We start from the raw sequence: 23610 nt of genomic DNA, 5'->3' as shown, positions 1-23610 counted from the left end.
AGATGCTTTTATGTGCTTAAATGTGTTCCAGGAGTTTTGAAATCCATTGTACAGAGCTCATTGCAGTCACAGGCACATTCACCTGTGCATTAACAACTCAATGTATAATTAACAACAGCCTTGTCATAACAGGCAGCGACACTTACAAACACTAGAAGTAAGCCATAGTTGGAAGATTCCTTTTTGTTCACCAAAGTAGCAGTGGGAAGGATTTGAAGTCACCCCACATAAAAAAAGCAACAAACTTTTTTTTCCACCATTAATGCCATCCTTGAACTATGTGAGAAAAACCAAGATACTTCTGGGGTAATTTTGAGTTGTAAAGGGACAAGCTGTGGGAGGCAGGGAGAGAAATGTGTCTTATCTGGAAGCATGAATTTTGGCTTGACCACTGTTTCCCAAATTGAGGCATGTCAAACTGATGTTTCATTACTTCACTTAAAATCCATTTTCAGGGTTCACACAGGAGTCAGTTATGCTTGGAAAGCATTGAGCAAAGCTGGTGGTTTTGGTGATCTCTGCTGCAAGGTTAAGAAGAAGGGCATGGGAAACATCTTTGGAAAAGCATCTGCTGTTCAAAATTTGAAGAGCTGAATCCATTGGTTTTTCCAAAGTACTGTTTGCCATAGGAAAAGTTGGGGTTTTTTTCCCTTCTCTTTGTGCAGAGGAATAAATCTGGGAAAGTATAAACATATCTTCAATCATCTGTTATGAGATGAAGATGGGATAGTTGCATTCCCCTGTTCACAGGCAGGCATCCTTTAGAGAAGCTGGAACATATGCTACCTGAGTTAAGGCTGTTTGACAAGTAGGTAAAATTTAATGAATCTCCTAGAAAAGCAGAGATATTGTTCCATCAAAAACTGCCTCAGAGAATTTTCCCAGTTACAGTTTCTGCACAGGATTTCTGTACAGAGATTTAACTATAGTAACATCTTCATCCAAACCACAGACAGAACACACAGGTATTTCCTCTTAGGTAAGCAACACCTTAAAATAGGTTCATCTTACAAGTCACTCTTTAGATCACTCAAACCAGCAACAGTGATTTCCTTCTTCATTATTTATTTTGCTATACACATAATTAAAATTTATGGTAATTTCAGCTTCAGACAAAAGTGGATGTTTGATCACTTTCTGGTAGTGAGATAAACGAAAAAGAATTCTCAACAAAAATCACCTTTTATCTTGCCAATTAAAATTATAAAATGGATTCTGCAGAATTCAAATGCAGAACTTAAGTAACCTAACAGTATTGCTTCAACATTTTATTATACAGCTGTCCAATTCTTGCAGGTAAATGGGTGCCTGACTCTGTAAAACTGTCACATCTTTTTAAAACAAACAGTAAGTAATGTTCACTATTCACCTGCTAATGTCTGGTAAGACATTAAGAAAATAAGGAGAATATTTCCATCCTATTCTTGCAGTTACTCCTGTGTAGCAGAGCAAGAGAAGCCTCACACCAAGTTAATTACATAACCCACTTTTCTCAGCCCAATAAAGTGATAAGACAAATGATTCAGAATGAAAAAAGAGCGTAAAATGAAATCTAAAGAATTACATGTCTAGCAGCACAGAAAACCACTGTGCTTGCTTAGTGCTTCAAGTCTGAAATTCCTGATACAAACCTTTGGAAAATGAGAACAAGCAGCCACAAAATCTTCCTTGAATCCTTCAAGGAAGTTCACAATCAAGCTTCACATGATGTTCCCAGCCCTGTTTCGAAGCTTCTCAGAAAAAGTTACTACAGCTCTCAAAACATTTCAGAAACCAAATAAAATCTTGTGACACACAGGGTTCAGAAAAAAAAAAATTCACTGTGGTGTCTAAGGTCGGGCAACTTGTTACACAGAACTGCTGGAGACTGGCCTTTCTCAGCCAGATCCAGCATTTCCAGTTGATAGAACTTATGTCTAGGCTTTGGGGAACTGGAATCCATCTAGGTAACCACTGCACCATATCGGCAAGCACACCACACAGTATTAGGAGAACCCTAAAGTAAAGTTTTATAAAATTAGGTATTTTGTTAAGTGTACATAAACGCCCAATTCTGCAAATGCATGTGTTTTCTGGAATGCTGTAGTCACCTGATGCCAGCTGAAGGATAAGCAGGAGACTATGAAGGGATGTTTTGGAATGCTCCAAGCCCATGGTCCTGAAGATGTATCTAGAATGTAAGGAAAGTTCAAATGGGTTTGGTTTTCGTAACAAAACAAGCCTCAGCAGGGGAGAACCTCCAGAGATATTTGACAAATTGTTCTGTATTGCATTATAAAGAGCTGGTAAGAAAATCAGTGCATCAATAAGCCAAAAATGCTGGTACCAGGCAATATCACTCCTTCGTCCACAGCAGATGAATCCTTGGTTTTTTGTAAAAGCCTTGCACTGTGGCAAATACATTGATGAAAATAAAAATGCTGTAACTGGTACAGGACTAGGGGCAATGACATTATCAACAGCATATCTGTTTCAAGGTCTGCCTTTCAAAAAGGTTAGTCCACTAGAAAAAAAAAAGCCATTTTCATATCCTTTTCCCAAATGAATTTCTGCCCTTTAAAGTGATTCTCTCCAAGAGCTACACAAAGCCTTCCAGATTTATGGGTCCTCCCCATCTTTACAGTTTTCCCATACAAGCCAAACCCCCAATATTGGAAGAAGAATGTCAGAAGCACTAAATGAAAGTAAATACTGAAAGTAAGGAAGAACCCCTTTCCTGAACTGAAAATGCACCCCTGGATAAAAGCACACGACCTGCAGAACATGCATACAGATGTCTCCTCTGCAAGTTTAAAGAATTTTCTCCCTGAAGCCATTTAGCAGAATGAAAATGTTCCCTTGAAAGACTTTGGAAAACAAATGGCACCAAAACTTTTTTTTGTTTTTAATGAGATATGATGCTCCTGAAGAATGCAAGCCATAAACACACTGCTCCGACACTTTCAAGTGTGGCTTTATTCCAACAGAAGTCCATCAACAGCAGGGGCTTTCGTGACTTCAGGGCTAACCGTGGTATTAGACACTGATTTTAGATGGCAGCAGTGCTAACAGCTACGGCAGGGCTGCTCTGCCGTAGTGCATTAACCTGGAAAAGATCCAGGGGATCCAAAATTCTTCGTCAATCTACAGTTCCACCAGACTTGAAATGAACCATAAGCTGCAGTCAAGAATTCATTGAAGATAGCAGGAGCCCTAAACTATTCAGTTTAGTTGTCCACAGACTGGAGACTTGTCTTTCCCTGAGCTGATGCTTTCCGGACACATTCCAGTGGAGAAATTCCTGAAGCACTCACAATTACAGAATTTTGCTGTCTTCAGTGAAGCTGTATATATACACTCCATGGGGGAAATTTGGCTAGATACTGGTCATGTTGAAGTTAGAGCAAAATGTAACTTTCTCATTTGTGTTAGCTCCACAGTAATGATAGTGATAAGAATGTGCTATCAATTTTACTGGTTTAGTACCAGAACTGTAAAAGTGTTAAGTGTTTTGGGTTTGCCTTTTAATCTGAAACTTTAGTTAAAGAAATACACCTAGGACTATCCTCAAAAAACAATTTGTGGGCCCTTTATACACTTTGGAATGTAATTCTGGAGAGGAATTAATAGATGCTGTGGCTTCAAAACACTCAGATATCAAAAAGAGCATAATGTAATGATTATTTGCAGTCTCCATTCCTTCCAATCCAGCATTCACCATATATTTTCATGTATGAATTTCAAGAAGCACTTTCTGTGTTCCAGTCTGCCTCAACTGAAAATATTTACAGTTGTATTTACATAAAATATTTGGTCAAGACTGAATATTGCTTATGCAACTATTTGCTTAAATCTCTGGTCCCTGTACCAAGAAGTGGGAAGAAAAGCACTGAGCAGCCAACTGAAGAGTTATCAAAAAGCCTGAATTCAAGAACCAGAAACTCTTAAGAAACAACAATGGTAAGAGGAGTATTGTCTGTAAGATCTTTATTTCTTCCATAAAAGAGGAAGGACTACATCATCTAAGCAGAGAGCTTCCAATTTCTATTAAGCAAGATGGTTCAAGCTATACCCACAGTTTTGGGGAGGAGGGCAAGGAGGGGGAAGGGGAACAAACAGCCTTGCCCCAAACAGCAACCATAAAGACAAGCTGTTGAAAACTGGTCACATTTTGCACTCCTTCAGAAACCAAAAGGGGGAAAACAAAGCAAACTCCCAGCTTATGTGCTAGGGTGGCTGTAGAAAAATATCAATTAATTAAACACAGTATTTCTCCGGAGGAACTTGCTCACAGAAACAAAAGCAATGCCTGTGCAGTAAGTATCTTTCCAATGTCACTTCAGAAGATATACAATCCTATCTGGATATGCAAAAGCCAGTGATGCCAAAGGATAGAAAAAGCAAGTAGGCAGCCCACCATCCTGTGGCATTAAAAAGTGATTAAATGAAATTCACAAACGGTTTAGTGACGTTTCTGATAAGACTATTCACATAGCCGTGCTCTAAATGGAGAAGCAGACCCATTATCAAAACATTCCCTTTAAAAAAACGTTTATCTTGGCAGAGTACTTCATGTATTTATTGTGTGGAGATAATGGGTTCTCACTTCAGATTTAGAAGAACATGGATGAAAAGAGGGCTTCCCACAGCTGTATGCACTAGCAAATCCTACTACAAAATCCATGATTTGCTGTAAATCTCCACATTTTGGAACAAAGACGAACTCATTGTTCATATGCTCATCTTAAAATTGGCCTGTAGTTCAAAACAAACAAACAAACAAATCTGTTTAGCAGCAGACTGCTCACCTACAGACACCAATGATTCCCTTGAAGGAAAATTTAGTCTTATTTTCTGACAGATAGGTTAAAATTGGCCAGGGAAGTCAGAGCTGAAAGCTCAAACACTTTTCAGAAGCCATGTGCAGCAGCATGCACTGCTTCCCACTATTACCTACCTGTACAGTTCACCCAAGCTAAACACAGATCTTTCTCATCGTGGCTACTGCATTATCAGTACTTTTTATATAGAAACAGCACAGTGCTAATCAATACAAATATTTGGCTCGTTTTTTAAATTCAGGAAGTTTCCTTCTCCATGGCAGGTGCTCTATTTAACTGATGAAAACATCCCTACATGGCAGACATCTAAAAAAACCCATGAAAAAATCAAGCCCAGTGGCTCTCAAATCTGTCACAAATACATTCAGGATCTTTCTAACTAAATACAGCGCATAATTAACAGTCATCTTAGAAAGACTTAACCTTTATTTGCCCATTTATTTCAGTCCACACTTACCCCCACTTTTCCCAGTACACTGGCTGGATCACAAAACACTTCTCCACAGCCAAGAAGAATCTTTTTGGGTTGTTCATTTCACTTTGGAGTTGTATTGTACAATAAAGTTGTAAGCAAATTGTGAATTCAAAGCAGGGGGGTTTGATAGATGAAAACCACACTAATATTGTATACAGAAACTGGCACTCAGCAGTATTGCCTTTTTAAACATTCTCAATTGCAAACTCATCTATTTTCACAATCAAAACATTTTTGTCTGAAAAGTTTATTTTAGTTTTCTGAACACTCTAAAGCAACTGTGCTTTTGATGTTACACAAGTGTTCAGACAGGATTAACAAAAATTAAAATGTTCTAAATTACAAATTTAATTCCTGTAAGAGCTTGAGAAATAGAACAGAAAAGCATGACATACACACATCGTGAAGAAACCCCAACTTTTCATGCAATGGCAGGCAAGATGTAAAAAGCCACCCAAATTCACACATTTTTACACCGAATCATCAGAAAAAGTAGTCTGTAGTAAATCTGTACATCCAAATACATTTGGGATCTACACCTAAGTTACATTATTTAATGTTATATACACTTATTACCCCTTGTATGATGTCTAAAGGAAAAATCTTCATTCAACCCAAACCCAAAAAAAATATGCAAGACTAACTTGGAAAAAAAGGAGAATCACTTTAGACATTCAGTTAAAATGATGGTTTTGTTTTAATCTAGACCTCAGAGTGTTTATTAAAAAACAAACAATCCTCTTCATTTAACATTTTGCTTTCTAACTGTACAGTAAATTGCATTGCAGAGAACACACCCCGTCTTCAGACTGTATTTTCTTTGGATGGATTTAAGATGTAGCTGGATATTACTTTAAAGATAAATAAAGGGAAGTTGGTCCAACTAGAACAATAGCTGATATATTACATGCATATGGGAGTTTTATATATGTTTAAATTATTTTTTAAAAATGAGTGTAGGGTAGTTGATATTGCAAATAAACCAAAAAGCACCTGGAGTTGAAAATACAAAACATACCTCCTATCCTGGCAATGGCAGTAAAAATCAGAAGAGTAATCTTTCTGGAACAGCATTTTTACATAATTTAGAAATGTTGAGTACCAGGAAGACTACTAATCAAGTAGTTTTAGCAGCCAAGTTTCCCTCATTTTATTGAATGGAACAAATGCTTTAAACAAACTGTTTGTCCTCTTCACTGAAGAGAGCTAGTCTATTCATCTTTAATGAGCTAGGTTTTTTGTTTTTTGATGGTTTTTTTTGGGGGGGAAAGATTAGCCACGTACTGTAGTAATGCCTACTGCATATAATCCAAGCATTTGCTGTGAACAGTTGGAGAAAGCAGTCAGTAAGAACCTAGGATCAATGAAATAGATGTTACTTTAAGCCATCCACAACATGGAGACCCATATAGTGCCCAGTGTTAAAACCCAAATCTCTTCTCGCGCTTTTTGCTGTGCAAGTTCATCCCCAGGAAAACAGGAGCTGATCCATAGTTCAATTTTCTTATTTCCTTAGTCAATTTTCACATTAGTGTAGATTTTACGAACAAAGGCACTTGTTCCCATGTAACCAATAGCTCCTGCAAAATAAACCAAAAGCATTGAGTATGTTAGAGAGTTGATCACTGAAACAAGCCAGCGGCATAAACCACACACACTTTAACAGAAAAGTCACATAAAGCACGTACTCTGCACACAGAAACTTCTCTACCTGCAGTACTTGTTCCCAAATTCTAATTATCCACATTCCCCCTGAATGGCTGACAGGAACTTCCCCTGTCTAGCAATCCAAATCCATTAAGCCATCTTACCAAGAGGCCACGCTCACTTGGCCTTGATAAATATAGCAGCCCCCCTACTGCTGCCAATAACCAAGTCCATTTTTTCTGAGCAGAGGGTAAAAAACATACAATCACCCACTCTGCAGGGAAGGTGGATGGGAGGGAGGGTTTTTATTATAAGTTACATGCCTTCTGGATGAGTGTTTTATTGGCAGATGGTTCTTCCCTCCTGCAAAGCACAAATAATAATAGATCCCCATCCCAGGAGTCTTACACTCCATGGAGGTCTGTACAAAGACATTAACAAGTAGCAGTTAGTAGTTAAAGAAATTGCAACCTGTGGTTTTCAAATTAGTAAGAGTCATGAGCAAAGTATGCATTGTCACAGCAGTAACAAGAGAGCAGGTCACTGAGCTTTTGATAGGGCAACAGTTTATGCTAAACCCAAAATACTGCAGTATTAAGAACATCCAGAAAAATCAAAGAAATGTACTGGACTAAAAGGCCTTTTCTCAGAAAGAGATTCGGCCATCCACCTGGTCAAACCCAGAACCTCAGGTTTGCCAGGCTCAGTGAATAGTGTGGTCTTACAACATCAGCAGGGAATGTCTCCAACTCTTCCATGCAAAATGAGAGTAAGTCAATTTGGCTTATCATCATGTTTGAAGTGAAGTTGAAAATCAGGCAAGAATTAAGAGACAACTGCTGTCTAACTGCCAAGACAGTCACACAATACGGGATGGATAGAGAAGTCAGGGGCTGTAAATCTGCAGAGAATTCCTAACATTAAATGCTTGGATGCTTGGTAAAGAGCACTCTTAAGAGAAAAGGTATTTTTCCTTCCTTGAAGCAATGAAGAAAAGCCCAGAACAAAGAACTGCAGTGAACTAGGATGCACCAGAACTGCAGAAGACATATTAAATATAGAAGTCAAAAAATGCTAAAGTTTTTATGCAAAACTTTCCAGCAAAAATACTAGGGCTGTACAGACCTGCAGCTGGCATTGCTGACTACAGAATTATTCAGATCCTGAAGAGTTCTTTAAATCCTGGGGACTGATGGGAAGTAGCCATTAAGCTGTCACAAAGTTTTGATTTTTTAGACCCTCAAAAGCCCAGCATTCATACCCAATGAAGAAATCTGCACAAGGTAAACCTTAATAAATAATAATAAATCATTCCAATGTTTTTGGAGCAGTAACAAGCTTGTGGATTCAGCTTCTGTACAGCACAGCATTCCAAGTTGTATAAATATCATGGCAACCAATCCACTGGCTAGCAAACAAGGGATTTGCATTACTAACTTGGGCAAAGTAGAGTTTGATTAAAACAAGTACAGCACACACAAGATCAGGTTGCTGCTTGCAAGCAAGCTGAGGATGCAGCAGAAGGGAGGTCTGACTGTTCAAGGAGAGACCAGTGCAGCACTTGGACAGACCCAAGAGCAGGCTGTGAAGAGGTGATGTGAACTTGGAGTCATACACAGCACACGCAGATTTTTCTGCAGCTTGTCAAGAAATTTATCTTCTGTCTTATGAAGTAAATGAACAAAATAATGGCACTGGACTCCTGCTTTTAGACTCGCCAAGCTTTTCCTGTTTAAGCAAACACTGCCAAGAGATCCAATGCCTATTTCTGTTGCTAAACTGAGATACATTCCACAACTTGTTCTTTAAGAGCTCCTCTAGTGACGTGATGCCAGGTATAACCGAGATTTGAGAGAACGAAGCATTAACTGTGTTTCACTTGGGATCTAGAGAATGCACGAGGTAGAAGTGAGGGGGAGGGAGGAGTAGAGAGTAGCAGTCACTTGAGACCACAAGCTCTCATCCCCATAAACAAATCATAACCTATTCTGAATCAGAGAGGTGCCTTATCCATAAAGGCCACTAATGGCCAATACTCAAGGCGGGGGCTAAGCCTCAAGGCTACTTCCCAGGCATTGAATAAAACATTGGGCAGGGAGGCAGAAACCCTGGGCAATGAGGACTAAAGAATGTCCTCCTGATACAAATGCAGGGCAGCTGCCTCATTTAAATTAAAAAAAAAGTAGTAAAGGAAAATATTTTATTCATTTATTAAACACCTTACCAGATGATATTTATAACCTGGTTATGGCCTGTACCGATTTAGCAGAAATAGACTGCAAGCATATTTCAGCAGAACAACAAGCTTTTCAATAAAGAGAAAAATCCAAATACTGAGGTATTACTTCAAACCAATTACCAATTACTACTGTTGTGACTTTGTAAGCACCAAATATTTTAAAAAGTTCTAAGTATACTTACAGTACTTACATGAATGCTGAAGTGTGGTATTGCAAGAGGCCTTTCTATGTTATGTAGCTCCTAAGCCTTCCACTAAGTTAGGAAATGAGTCTTAACCTTTTCTGCCACTAAGAGGGAAACACGAGGAACTCAAAAGGTTTGGAAATTCTCATGTGCTCCCTACTGTCTGGTCACAGAACTGAGATGCTCAGCAGAGAGCAGCAAACTTTGTGGATCAAAGCATCCCAGTACATGTGGGATTGAGTTCACTAGGCACTGTCAAGGGCATTAAACCCAGAGCTGGATGATCCATGCCTGCAGAGTTTCCCTGTGGCTGCTCTGGGCCTAACTAGTTCATCTCACATCCAACTGTGATACCCAACACGCCCACCCGTGTGAGCCCCCAAAGAACAGCTCCACACACTTTTCACAGACCTACAGTCAGTAGCACACACACTGCACAATTCTTTAACACAAATGTCTTTGTTAGACCTCAATGGCTGCAAGTTCCCTACACAAATGCTTTTTGACAGGGTTTTTTTTTCCTCCACTCCACATGCTGAAAACGGCACTTCTCGGTAAAAAGAAATCTCACAGCTTCTCTTCCAACACATTTAAAAAGACAAAAAGAAATCTCAAAAGAGCTGTGGAAATAAAGTTTAGTGTGCTGAAGTATTTTCTGTATTTGAAAAATTTGGATTTTACTCTAATATTCCATCAAATAGCGTCCTACCACGAGAAGAAAGCATTTGACAATTTTCCTTTTTTGTGTTTTAAAACACATTTTAATTACAGAAACTGGTGGACAAGTTTGGCTTCTGCATCACAAACATTTTAATCAATACTGGTCTGAGTACTTTAGAAAGAAAACATTAGAGCTGAAAAGTATAAGCCTATTAAAGAAAAAAAATGGCTGCAAGACTACCAAAACAGCAGGGAAGTCTTGTAATGTGCCAAGAATCTGATGAAGCAAAATTACATTGTATGAGACAAAAGAGGAACAGGTACTCAGTTGTTAAGTGATGAATTCCCTCCCCTTTTTATAAAGCAATGTGATATTACCCACCCTCCTAAGATATCAAGAAATGTATACAGAAGTAAGTTCCTGTAAGACATCTCATGTCTCAAATATAACTCCATGTAATCTTCCCACTAGCTACAGGACTATTCATTCACTGCTAAGAAGTATTCAATTAAGATCACTCACAAAAACCCAACTTTATAGAAAAGCATAAAAGAATCAAGAAGCACTTTCTGAAGGTCATAAAGGAAATCATAAAAACAAAGTTAACATGTGAACAAGTGTTTGGCTTCATCAGATGACCTCCCTGCCATGAACTATGTTTTTCTCTAAACATCTGTCAAAATACTATCTTAAAAAGCAAAGAAATCCAGCTGCACACAGGAGCATGCTGCACTCTCCTCATCTGTGAATATTGCAATGCTTATTTCTCAAATGTTATCCTCAAGCTCTCAGTCCTCCATTCTGCTCACCCTCACACATACATGCCACAAGCTACATACAGTACTGTCATCAGTGTTGTGCTATCATTGATGCCTCAATGGGTGGTGCACCTAGCTCCTTGTCTTGGGACAGTAAAAAATCCAAAGCAAAATGCTAGCGTGGTCTCAACTTTTGGAGTTGAGTAAAAAATGGAATTTATTTTGCAGGATTTCTTGCCAAATACTGACATTTTCAAGCTTGCACAGAGGGTGAAATTGCCTGCACAGTACAAAAATTATCTTCCTATGAGAAGACAATCCACAGGAATCTCCTATATAAGGTAGGAACCAAGTATAAGCAGAAAGCTCTTGGGATTCTTCTTAAAGACTTTTTGAGTAGATCTTGCAGACATACACATTCCAAAACCACTAACTCAAATCAGAAATACGAGTCTGAAAAAAGTCTGTTAGAAAACTGTCAAAAGATCTGGAACTCACCACACATTATTCCCAGAGCTGTGCTAAATACTGCCATATAACCGAAGTAAAATGATGTCTGAAACAAGCCATACATCCTGAAAAAGAAAGATAAAAACTTATGTTAGGTGTTTCCACTATTTTTTATCAATAAAACTTACTTGGCAATACAGTAATCTGACATTCTAGTAAAAAAAGGATCACTTACTTTGTCTTGAAAAAGTAGTAGTAAAAGGAGTACATGTAAACATAAATCGCAGTTGATGCCGCAGAAAGAAAGCTTGTCCATTGCCTGAAAGTCAACACACGTGTCCATCATACAACTAGCCAAAAGACTTCCCAAGAAGATGCACAAAGCACTTTAAAGACCCATCAGGACACAAGAAACACTACTTTTCTACAAAAGTCTCACCATCTGGTTAACTATGAAAATAATGCAACACTTACCACCTGTAATCTTCTGCGTTTAGCAGGAAATACGTACAAACGATGGTCACACAAACTGTCACAATGCAGAGGATAACCAGAACCAGCATCATAAAGCCATAAACATAGTAAATCTTGTAAGCCCAGAATGAAGTAAAAATGAAATACCTGAAGAGAGTAAACAAAATATGCAGATGATATTGTAATTTAACTTAAATTGTAATTTTCAATCAAACTGGGAAACAGCTGGCATACTCACATTTCAATAAAAATTGATCCAAAAGGGAGGATTCCACCTAGGCAAACAATAACAGCTGGTTCCATGAACCTGAAAGATATTAGGATTAGTTTAGGAACAACTGAATTTTTTTAATTTATAAACATATTAAGACCAGATAATTAATATAGCACAGAATATTGTTTAAAAGGTGTGCTAACAAGAACATTTCTGTCTCATACCAGCAGATTAGAAAGATTCCCTCAAAAATGTCACATGTATGGGTAAAACAAGAAGTTACTCTAGGGGAAAGCTGAAACAAAACATGAGGCTCATGTCTATCACCTACAGGCATAAGATTAGCCTTCTAACCAGTCTTAAGGCCACAGAAAAATCTTTCTTGACAAAAAGGGTGTAAGTAATCAAGTCCCAGGACATCCACTAGCCCTGAATGAAGGCAGTGAAAACACAGTAAAAGTGCAAGTAAAATTTCACAGGAGAATGGTTATATAAATAAGAACCAGTGCTCATTTTTAATGTTATACTGAGTCATGAACATATAGAAGACGCTGTCAACTAAAAGGTGACCTCTCTGTAGTACTTGCAATGATGCTAAATCCAGATTTAATTTGCAGCTTCTTTTATTATTTATAGGGAGACTTGTCTAAATTGATGGTGTGTTACTTCATCATCGTCAAGAGAAGTATCTTTAACTGTCATGCTGATCCAGAAAAATCCATCAGATTTCCAAGATACAGGTCACAATATAAATTAAATCCTAACATCTGACCTGCACAACCCACCACTAACAAGAGACTAAATGTGCTGCACTTCTTGGACATTACCGGCTTACATGTTTCAGTGCCCCTTTCACTTTGTCTGTTCCATTCCTCTGAACAGGGAAAGCAAGAAAAGTCTATTAAAAAAGTCCTCTGAGAATATTTTAATTTCCGTAGCTTGCTGCTTTCACCTCAGAATTAAATTAATAGGAAAAAGTGATTGCATTCATAATTTTCCAAAAACCTAAGTATACTTTTTGAGACTAGGCACCACTTTATATTCGCTTCAGAAATAATAAAGGCTTCTTCACAGTTCAAGCCGTATACCTGTAATATTTTAGGTTCTGTGCCATCAACAAAAGTACAGAATTAGGAACAGCACTGCAAGCTTTCTCCCCACCATAACCCTGCAAATATGTCTCAGCTTGTGTAAGGAGACCATTAATCAGAACAGTTCTGCCTCCAAGCCACATTCAATCCCAAACCTGTAAAAGGCATTAACTGAAGAGGAAAGATTTTAGTGTCAATATATCTATACAAGAACTGAGTTGGCACCACCCCCTTTACACAGGGACTAAAGAGCATTTCAGGCAAAATGTGAATCAGTGATCCGGGAGTGTAAAATCTGCTACAACTATTAACCATGGTGTTTTAATTCAAAAGCAAAATCGTATTAAGAAAATGTCAGTTGAGTGGTTCTTCTAGGCACAACTAAATTTAAATTAAAAGGAGTTATTCCATTAAAGCTGAACACCAGAAAAGCTATTTTAAATTACTGAAGAGAATATTTCTAGTTAACATTTATGCTTGTCTTTACCATTTCTTCTCTGGTATAGGACGAGGCACTGCATTGACACGACATGGAAAATTAGGCTGTCCTGACAGATTTCGGCCAAGAATAGTCCCAACAAGGTTCAGTGGAAGGATGACAAAGAAACAAATACAGCACACTGCCACCTGCAAGCAAAAAATTACAGCTGCAATTTAAAAAACAGGTCTAAGACAACAATAGAAGATAATCAGCCATTATTAGTTCTTAGTAGTTATTGCTGTAGAATCATACACCTACTTATGAAGCATTAGTCAACATATATTTTATCAAATTGAAGCATTTTTTCCCTGAGAAACTTTTTAATAAACATTATTAAGTATATTTTCATTCAGCATTTGAGAGAACAGAACCATTAAGATTGCTTTACTGTTTCCACCTAATCATTATACTCAATCCATTGCACAAGAAATAAAAGGAAATCTTCATAGTAGTTCATAATAAAGTGTTGTCAGCATCTCTTAAGAGTTTTGCAGAGAGTGCAACCTCTGGGAATTAACACCTAGCAGGTATGCACACAGAACTACAACTGTTGAGTAAAATTTTTAATCCAATTAAAAAAAAAAAAAACCCAAGCCAACCAACCAACCCACCCAATAAGAATGTAAGAATGCTACCAATTTTGGGTTCAATTTTTTCCACTATGCACCAACCAGGCAATTAAGAACACAGACTGATAAACCAGTGACCACAGGTATGCAAAGGCATACAATTTAGAAGCACAACAACCCTACTTACATATAGAAATCAAGTTTATGCACAACACAGGAAAGGTCAAGCCAATGCCCCAGCTCTTTCCAAAGGAACAGCCTCTCTAAAAATCTACTATTAATCTTTTTATGCCACTATACTTCTGTAGCTCCATTTTTCCTATTTCTTAAAGGCAACATAATTTATCACCCAAAAATAGGAAAACTTCAAACATTCTCTATTGGTAACTCTTTAACACAAAAAGAAATAGCATTAGAGAGTTTGGTAACTTTTTGATATTGACAGCTAAAGACAGAACAGTTGCCCATAATGCAATCACCACAGTACTGAATACTGACCCTGTGACCTTTTCTATGCAAACACATGAAAATACTGCCTTTTAATGGCTTTGTTGCCTCAGGCTCTGTGTACACCCTGGTGCCTCCTGAGCAAAGGAGCTACATTTGTCTTCACTCCAGCAGAATGCAAAGTCCATGGCAGCAGATTAATGCAAAACAACAGAGAGCAGAACATATCTAAGAGCACACATTGACTTGCTTAAGAACCAGTTACTCTGAGGACAAATAAAAGCTGCTCCTGTATGTTATATCTAAGAAATCTACAGCAAACAGCTGAAAAGAAAGAAGGACATTAGTTCAATACTAACTTAGCATTAGGTGAATCACATTTTACTAAAGTCAGTGGGTTATTTTTCTATTACTGGCTAGCTTAGGTCAGATGTGAAGGGAAAACATTGCCTGGGGTTGGAAGAGCAAGCCTTCATGCTTCACAGGAGGGATACACCAAACTGGTGGTCAACAAGCAGAAGCACTCTCCAGACTGCTCTGTGTAACTTTGAGGAGAGGTTATTAAAGAATTACTTCATGAGCCACTAAAATATCAAGTGTCACTGATAAATAAGGAGATGATGTTGTACTTATACTTGAAGTATAAATAATATAATAACAATAAAGCAGTTTTTACACAATTAATTTAGTATCTCCCATTTATCTTCTTCCATTACTCAAAAAACACAGGTAAGCAAGCATAATGTTTCAAGTAGGACACTGAGGTTTCCTAAGAATAAATTTCAAGAGAAGCATAAAACTCACTCAATGGATACAAGTTCTGCCCTTGAAAACTGCTCAGTCTACATGAATGAGCAGATGGGAATTTTCAGCGAAAAATGTCAAAAAGAATCAGGAACATCAAAGAACATAATCTTGAGTGCTACATTTATTAAAATCTTCACCAAAAAGTCCCAGCTTGTTTGAGGTGCAGCAGGTAAAAGAGATGTTCAAGAATTAAGCCTTGGATGGGAGCCAAAGAATTTCTGAGCTGAACATATTGTAACCACTTCCATTTTCGAGAAGAGCATGCTCTGCTTCCTGCAGCAAGGCCCCTGGATGTGTCGGGTGGTCCATCCTGCTCTGTGGTGTTGTTCTGGCAGGTAGGTTTCACACCTGGCTGAGGCAGAAAGCTCAGATCCAGGCAGTGTGAAAGGGCATCTGTACTGTTCATGCAGACACAACTGTCTTTTATAGTGCAGGTTTTAAGATGATTGTAGCTTAATTTCTTGATCTTAGAAATTTCGCCTGACTGGAGACAGTGGCAGAAAGAGAATCCACTGCTTTACTGCATAAAGAAACTGCCCAGGAACAGCCTTGGGCTCTAAGCTCACCTGGAACAACACCTAGCATTTTGTATTTGTCCATCTTGCAAAATGTGTCTATTTTACAGAATCCACACCAAAAGATTATTACTTTGGACAAGGAACCAAGCAAGAAGCACCCAGGCCTAATTACTGATTAGCTGGCAAACTGGGTGAAACAAGGCTGTCAATAGCATTTCATCCTAGTGACACCCTCTGTAGAGCCCAACAGCTTCAAATCAGGTGGGAAAGGAAAGGGCTCAACTTGATCCAGCAGGGCTTGGCAGTGTGTTATCCAGGAAACTGATTCAGCAGTAGCTTTGAAATCTAAAATGTTTCATCTGCATAAAACAAGCTGAGACACACCAAGGTTCCTTGAAGAATGACTTCAGTAAGTACAGGCAAGCAATCCCAGTACACCAATAATTGGCATCTGTCAGAACATCTGAGTGCTTGTGGTTTCATTATCAGATGAAAGTATGATTGATAATGGTGTAACATCTTACATTCTGTTATCCATTTGGCTGAAAAAGTAACTGATTTCAATTAGAACAGCCAGTATCTTCAGTGATACCTAGCAGCAGCATTAGAAAAAGTCAACTTTTGTTAAACAGTGAAATGCCACTTGTCTTAATGCTATGCTGGTTCTGAGGACACCTGAAAGCAAAGTTAATTTTTTTCCTTTTATCCTGGAGCCATTTCAGGAGTCTAAAACTTATCTGAGTTAATTCCAGAGTGCAAAGGAGACAAAATTTAGCAAACAAAGATGAACCATAGCACAGGCTCAGGAATGTTTCCTACTCCCATTTGGCTCTGACAAGCTGTCCAAAATGAAGATTATGTGTATGTTCTTTCTACTAAGATAAGACCACCCTAATGACAGAACCTGCTGGTTTTAGTAAGATGACCAACAAAACCAGTACTGGTTGAACACACTATGTTGAACTCAGCAGCATCTAAATCCCAACTGAAGCAATGTGGGAACTGGGGTAACAAGTGTCTTAAAGATGAAGCTAAAAGATTGCTGCCTAAAAGGTTTGAAGGAGTAAGAACACAATGGGAAAAGCAGTTCAGGTACTTAATGGGCTCTACCATCACGAACTGAACGGAGAAATGAAGACAAGACCAATACACATCTACCCTCCTGCTGAAGTAACTGACAACATACTAAAAAATCTGATTGTGACAGACTGTGTGACAGGCAGAGATAAGAAAGTTATGGCTTTATGAGTGCTTTAAGAGTTATTACTGTAACATCAGCCATGAGAAATTCAGAGAACTGTTCTAACTACTGCTTCATAAAACACAAATGAGGCAAATACATTACATCTTCAAACCTATTTTTTCATCAAGCAAACAAGCAGAGATTCTCTATAATCCATGTTACCCAAAACAAATTACATGAGTAATTTACGTGAGCTTTTTGTACCAAGCCAGTACATTTAAAAAATACTTCTTTTATTTTGACTATTGCAATTTTGTTGTAAAAAATATCTTATTTATACACTAGCAGCCGATTTAGTTTGTGGGTTTTACTTGCCATAGAAGAGATTGTCAACCTCACCAAGCCTGCACTCTTTTTATTCCTTTTTGTTCTGTTTTGATGCGGAAAGAATATTCTACTGCCCTTGACTGAATGTGCAAAATTCAGTTTTCCATATTTGAAAGGAAACATTGTCAAGAAGGATGTAATTTATTTCCTAGTGCCACATGTTTCATATTTCTTGACAACTGTAGATTAAACTTCTTTCAAAGGTGATAATTAAAATTTTTATGAGCATATCTAATATTAAACAGCTACTGGCAGGCTATGGTGCCATGTCTGCTTAATGCACAGGGAAGAGAAGCAATAAAAATTAACTGTCAAAGCAGCAGCTTGATCTTCCCTGTCAGCTACCAAAATGCACTTTCAGTCATGAGACTCCCTCCCATATAGTGGTTACTAAATTTGTATAACATAACAGCTTTCTGCACATTGTCCAAACATAACAAGAAAAAGAACAGAATAGAAGACTTCAAAATAAAATGTTATTCATTTTATTTCAACTAAGTTGTTAATCAAGAGTGTTGCTTTGGGTAATAAATTGAACTGTTGAAAATGTAGGCAGAAAAATTAAGCTGTGTCTATTTTCAGCAAAATGATGGAGTTTGACCAAGGGTTGCACAGTCACTTCCAAGCAATTTGAGGAAGCACCCTGCTGAATGTATGTAATAGGATTTTTTCCTATTTTTAGCCAGGTGCATTTTTTATCTGGCTCAAGGCATGACAATCATTGGCACTACCAGGTCCTCTTTTTTTAGTGGCAGTCAATACTCATATGAACTCAAAGCTGTCAGGGAAAGCTGCAGCTTGGATTAAGCTATCTGTTGGAGGAAACACTTTTTTCTTTCAAAAAAAAGCTGCAAAAGATGCAAACAATAGGGTCTCAATGCCAAGAGAAATAAGAAATGCAGTGTGCTTACCCTTATTTAATTAAATCATTAAAAATGCACACTGGAAACCTTAGCCACAAAGGAACCTACTGTTCAAACAAAACAAAAATGATAAATCTTAAAACAGTTAATAGAAGTTGCATAGATTTTGCAGTCAGAATATTACATTAGTCATAGTAGCCTTAATGGAAATCTTTAAATTATGCATCACTCACAGAAGAACGTAAGCAGTCAGAACTTATGAAATGCCAGAATTAAAATGGTCCCTTCAAATGCAGTCATACTGTACTGTGTAGAAATTCTGTATTAGTCAGTATTTCTGCACAGAACCTGTACCCACTCCTCAAATATATTATGGAGAAGTCACTTCACATACCATTATTTAAAATTCTTCTTAAATCTTCCATGCTCCAATTTTTACATATAATTCAAATACAAAAATTATAAAGATGATTGTTAAATACACCAGAAAGACCGATAAACATCAACAGAAACTAAGTCAAGATGTATAACTACTTCAGAACTGTGTTCACTAGTAAGAGGAGATAATAAACAAAATACACCAAAGAATCAAATTTAGACTCCAAAGGCATGAATAATTGAACAGTACCCATTGCACTTCTATAAAGGTGAAGGGATGAGTGAAAAAAGCAGAGATTTTGTATCTCCTTCAGAAGCTCTGGAAAGCTTTAATGCATTAAGTTTTAAAAAGGTCTCATATTTGAATAAAATCTGTCATATTCTTGTTATCATTCTGAAGGGAAGGGCAGCTGAAAACTACCCCAAGGAAGAGATTAAGGTTTTTTTCATGTTCATGGCTTATTTCACTGCAGGTTTGTCATTCCACAGGCAAGACAGCTTGCAAGTATATCTAAAAGGGCTAAGGGCAGAGTGCTAAGAATGAAGACTGATTTCAGAAGCAAGCTTTGCATCTTCAAGGAGATCCCAGACACCAGGAATGAGTTATACAAAGTGAACAAAGTTTTGAAGTTCAAAACAGACTATAATGAGATGGATGAAGATCCTGAAGAATCCAATCCATATGAGGACTTCAAGACGGAGTGTAGAAAAGCAGATACCAGGTAGGTGAAAGATGCAGCAACTGGATGTTAGTTTGGATGCCCTGGATTTGATTCTATCAGCTGCCGTTGCCTAAATTCCATAGGAAGATCCTCTGGAGGGAAGAATTAAGTCACAGAGACTACTGAGATACTTCACTGGGAAGGGGCAATGCAAAACTGGCAAAGTGCAGGATGACATACTTAAGAATAGTCTCTTAGCAACCTTTTAGATAAGGAACTTTTTTCAGCAACTCAGTTTCTGCTTTTTCCAGATTTACAACAGTCAAGATGAGGGGCAATACTTGCCAGGAATTTAAATCATGGAGGGTCAAGACATGTCAGGGTAAAGGATGTTATTTCTGAGTTCTAGTACATTTAGGTGACAGAAGTTTTATGTCCCCAAGAAAGCAGCAAATTTGCATTAGAAAATTCTGGAAGCTTCTTTACATTGAAAACAGAGGTAGAGACACAAAGGGATCTCATCCATAAAGCCAGAGGGTTTCCTGGGGACTTCAACCTGAAGCATAACATGGTAATTGCAAACAATTTCCATTTCCTCCTACAAACCAGGTTGTTGATTTGAAGTCGTTAGAGCGTTGCTCATCCTGATGAAGTTTCCGATTCATAACCTGCTTGCCTGCTAACTCCACTTAAGTTTTATTGCCATAGTCACAATGATTCAAACGCTTTCATAAAACCTTGCAAACATTAAAATCACTGTGTATAGAGACTCCTAACATCCTGATTAAGTGAACCCTGATGATTTATATATCCATTAGCTTTTCCATGCACCTGCCCATGGTCTTAAAATACAAATCAGTTGAACAAATTCACAAGACAAGTTTCAGCACAGGTAGAATCGCCTTCCCTCAGCATTCCTGGCCTCCAGATGAGAACACAAGTGAGAAATGGGACACCATAACTGCTTGCTTAGCAGTACAACAGTCTCTTTGCACATATCAAAGATCAATGCTGTAAACTTTTATGACAGTATTGTAAATGGCTGCTAGCATAGGAAAGAAAAAACAACACAATGTTGCTTTGAGACACTGACCAACTGACACAAACATACACAATGACAGAATTTTTATCTAATTTCTCAAAGAAGAAAACCAGAAAAAGTAAGTGAAGAGTTTACAAACATGTTTAGCTTTATATTACATTTAGTGGTTTTATAAAAATTATTTCAATGTAAAAAGCAGGTATTTAGGCATGCTTTGAAAATACTGTTAATAAGGAGGTCACTAGAACCAGCAGCGTAGCAGAATGACTCCTCCATCAGTAAAAAAATTACTGATTGAAAGTTTTTGCCTGAATAATTATCTCTCTTCTTGTTACCATTTATAATCTCTATCACATTCATTCATTGGCAATGTATTCTTTAGAAGTATTTTCAGTCACATACTGAATTCCCATCACAAACACAAATAATACAATATGGAAAGGTCTGATACTAAGCTTCATTTTGTGGTAGATTTAAACTAAGAAGAAATCCAAGGCTAACTGAATGTCTGAATTATCTGAACAACCTAACACATTACAAAAAGAAAAAATCTATGAAAAATGTTAAATTCCAAGATTTGCTACAGATACTACTGAAAAGAAAACAAGACTTCCTGTATTAAGGTATTTTTTTAACTTAACAGTGCTACTGTACAAAAAGCAATCTTAAGGACTATATTTCAAAAAAATTTCTGCTTTAAAACACCAACCCTTACAAGCTCAAACAGAAATTCTGCCCAAGTGGCACGTGATTATTTCCTATATTTTATTCACAGGATTATTTGAGGTTGCTTGAAAGGGGCCAACACAAAGTCCTAACAAAGGAGATAGAGAGAGTCATCATGACTAACTGAAAAAATACTACAACAAGGACAGTTTTTCAAGTGATAGGGAAACACAAGACCATAACTGGACAGTAAACAACACTAAATAAAGTGAAAAGAGTGAGTCATTTTTGTAAATACACATCTGGTCAGAATGTCTTGTCCCATACTGTTGCCTGATTTTTTTTTTTTTTTGCTTAATTGCAATGACTTAGAAGTATTTTTCACTTTGAATCCCTTTGTATTTCACTCTACATTATAAACAGTTTGCACTGGCCATCCAGAATGAAATTCAAGTTGCTAACTTTTCACACTGTTAAAACACTAAGCTTGAATACAAAGCAGAACTGTCAATTTAAGACATAAGACTGTTTTTGGCATCCAGCAGTTGTTATTGTGATTAAAATGAATTCTACTTGAAGCACCTTAACCTCCTCCCATGACAAATTTCTACTTAGTTAAAGCTACAACTCACAAATGTATTTAGATTAAAAATATATTTTTTTTCTGTGTGTACAGTGTAGTTTAAATTTTCTAATAAAACAACTCACCATTGTTGCAAAGGGTATAGCTCTTGAAGCATGGTAATAGATAGCAATGAAGTTGATGAAGAAGGCAGTTCCACACACCATTGCTGGAATAAGGAAGGCTCCAATGAACATCTGCTTAATCCATCGCCTTCCTGTAAGAAGGGACATTTCAATGGGACTGTATCTTACAGCTCTCTTTTTTTCTTTCTTTTTTTATTTATTAGCAAAGACTCCAGAATTTACATGTTTGACTACTTCTCCCACAAAAAGGCAAAAGAAATAAGTAACAACATACTACACGAATACAAGAGCAAACAAAGCTTCATCTGACTCCTGGTAACTCACAAGATGCAGCACACTAATCAATTTAGTAGGCCAGGTGAGAAGACAAGAAAAGGGACACAGCATGAGAACATTTCAGCTGAAGAATAGCATATGCTGACTAAGACGGCCAAAGAACCTGGAGTGTGAAATCTAAAGGTGTATGTAGCTGCAGAAGAGAAGAGACAGAGAAAACAGAGCTGTCCCTGTGCAGAACCTGCTCCCACTCTGAGAGCACAGGAGAGCTCAGCATCACTCCCAGGACAACTCAGCACTACAGCTGCTTCCAGGCAGCACCTGCTCTGGGTTGGCTACATCCAACCAAGTTGATCACACACAGTCAGGACACATTAAAGAAAAGGCTATCCCTGGTATAAAGCAAAATGTCACAGTATTTCATATACAGAAAAACTGGGCTCTTGTCATCTTCAACAGCAGAAAGGGTATAAAGAAAGATTTCTAAACTCCAAGCATCAAGAGAACAGAACACTTGTTACAGTTATTATTAAGTTTATAGCTTCCCGAGGAGCTCAAAGAAATCCATTTGGGCAATACCTTAATTTCCCCTGTCTGTATTCCCTGTACTTTTTATGCTCTTAAATACTGTCTATATTTATAGACCATTATATTAATATGCACTAAGTAAAAACAATTTTTAAAAGCATATTTTTTCAAGACAATCATATATATTTTTACCATGAGCCAACATAATCAGCATTTCACATTTTGATACATGTTTATCTGTAAAGCAAAAAGCATATTTGGCTCAACTATAGAGGACAATACATTACAGCACAGCAACCCTTTTCTAACTAGATCTGGTTTTGTACAAATTGCTAGGTTTATAAACAAGCCACATGAAAACAAACTTCTAATCTCCAAACTCAAAGTACAGTTGAGACTGAACACTAACAGGTTTATCATGCTAAAAAGATACAAATTTTTTTTGGTGAACTTACCAGAATTTTTTTTTCTAAGCACTCTAGAAGATAATAGATATTGATTATTCTTTTATTGCAGTACAGGGAATGGATGAAGCTAGTGCACTGCAAGAATCTAACTGGTCATAACTCAGAGGCATAGTGGGGAGCATTTGAAGACAGCCTGTGCGAATCTTCTGTCAATTTTATTTGGCTTCTGCTCTCTACTGATGCTCATTTTGATTTGCTAAGTATAAAGTAGAGCATATACTGGAAAGTAGAACAACTTAAAAGATGATATAAACAGTTTTCCCGTCCACAATTAATGGTCTAGAAATAATCTATAATTAATTCTTTTTGCATTAGCCTAACATAACCCCCCTAGTACATACAGAAGAGGATCATGTAGGAGTCATCTGAAGAAGATGACATGAGCTGTTTAACAATGTGTTACACAAAAGGGAAAGGCTATTACACTCTGTGGATGTCATGAGCCAAGAATTATATACACGAATATAATAAGCAATTCAGAAGTCACAACTGTTAACAGTTCTCTAGCTCTTTTAAATTAACCTAAAACTTCAATTTCTTTTTTAGCCACTACTGACTGAGTAGATAATATGAAAGTTACAATGCTCAAAATATTTTCTGTTTATTAAGAATCT

At 37.4% G+C, this 23610-nt stretch overlaps 1 protein-coding gene across 1 annotated transcript in view; it reads right to left on the bottom strand.

Moving 5' to 3' along the window:
• Nucleotides 1–3949: 3949 nt before the first annotated feature.
• The window catches only part of TM9SF3 (transmembrane 9 superfamily member 3), a 45112-nt gene continuing 25451 nt past the window's right edge, over nucleotides 3950–23610 (bottom strand). The window contains exons 9-15 of the mRNA XM_033065823.1: nucleotides 21726–21856; nucleotides 13502–13641; nucleotides 11948–12016; nucleotides 11710–11856; nucleotides 11471–11554; nucleotides 11284–11360; nucleotides 3950–6875 (exon numbers count right to left, since the gene is read on the bottom strand). Of these exons, the coding sequence (XP_032921714.1) occupies nucleotides 6808–6875; nucleotides 11284–11360; nucleotides 11471–11554; nucleotides 11710–11856; nucleotides 11948–12016; nucleotides 13502–13641; nucleotides 21726–21856 (716 nt within the window). The 3' untranslated portion in view covers nucleotides 3950–6807. The remainder of the gene's footprint in view (nucleotides 6876–11283; nucleotides 11361–11470; nucleotides 11555–11709; nucleotides 11857–11947; nucleotides 12017–13501; nucleotides 13642–21725; nucleotides 21857–23610) is intronic.

Source organism: Catharus ustulatus, chromosome 8 (assembly GCF_009819885.2).
Source record: "Catharus ustulatus isolate bCatUst1 chromosome 8, bCatUst1.pri.v2, whole genome shotgun sequence".
Lineage (NCBI taxonomy): Eukaryota > Metazoa > Chordata > Aves > Passeriformes > Turdidae > Catharus > Catharus ustulatus.
Note: the sequence above shows the minus strand (reverse complement) of the source record. Positions and strands in the feature narration are given on the sequence as shown.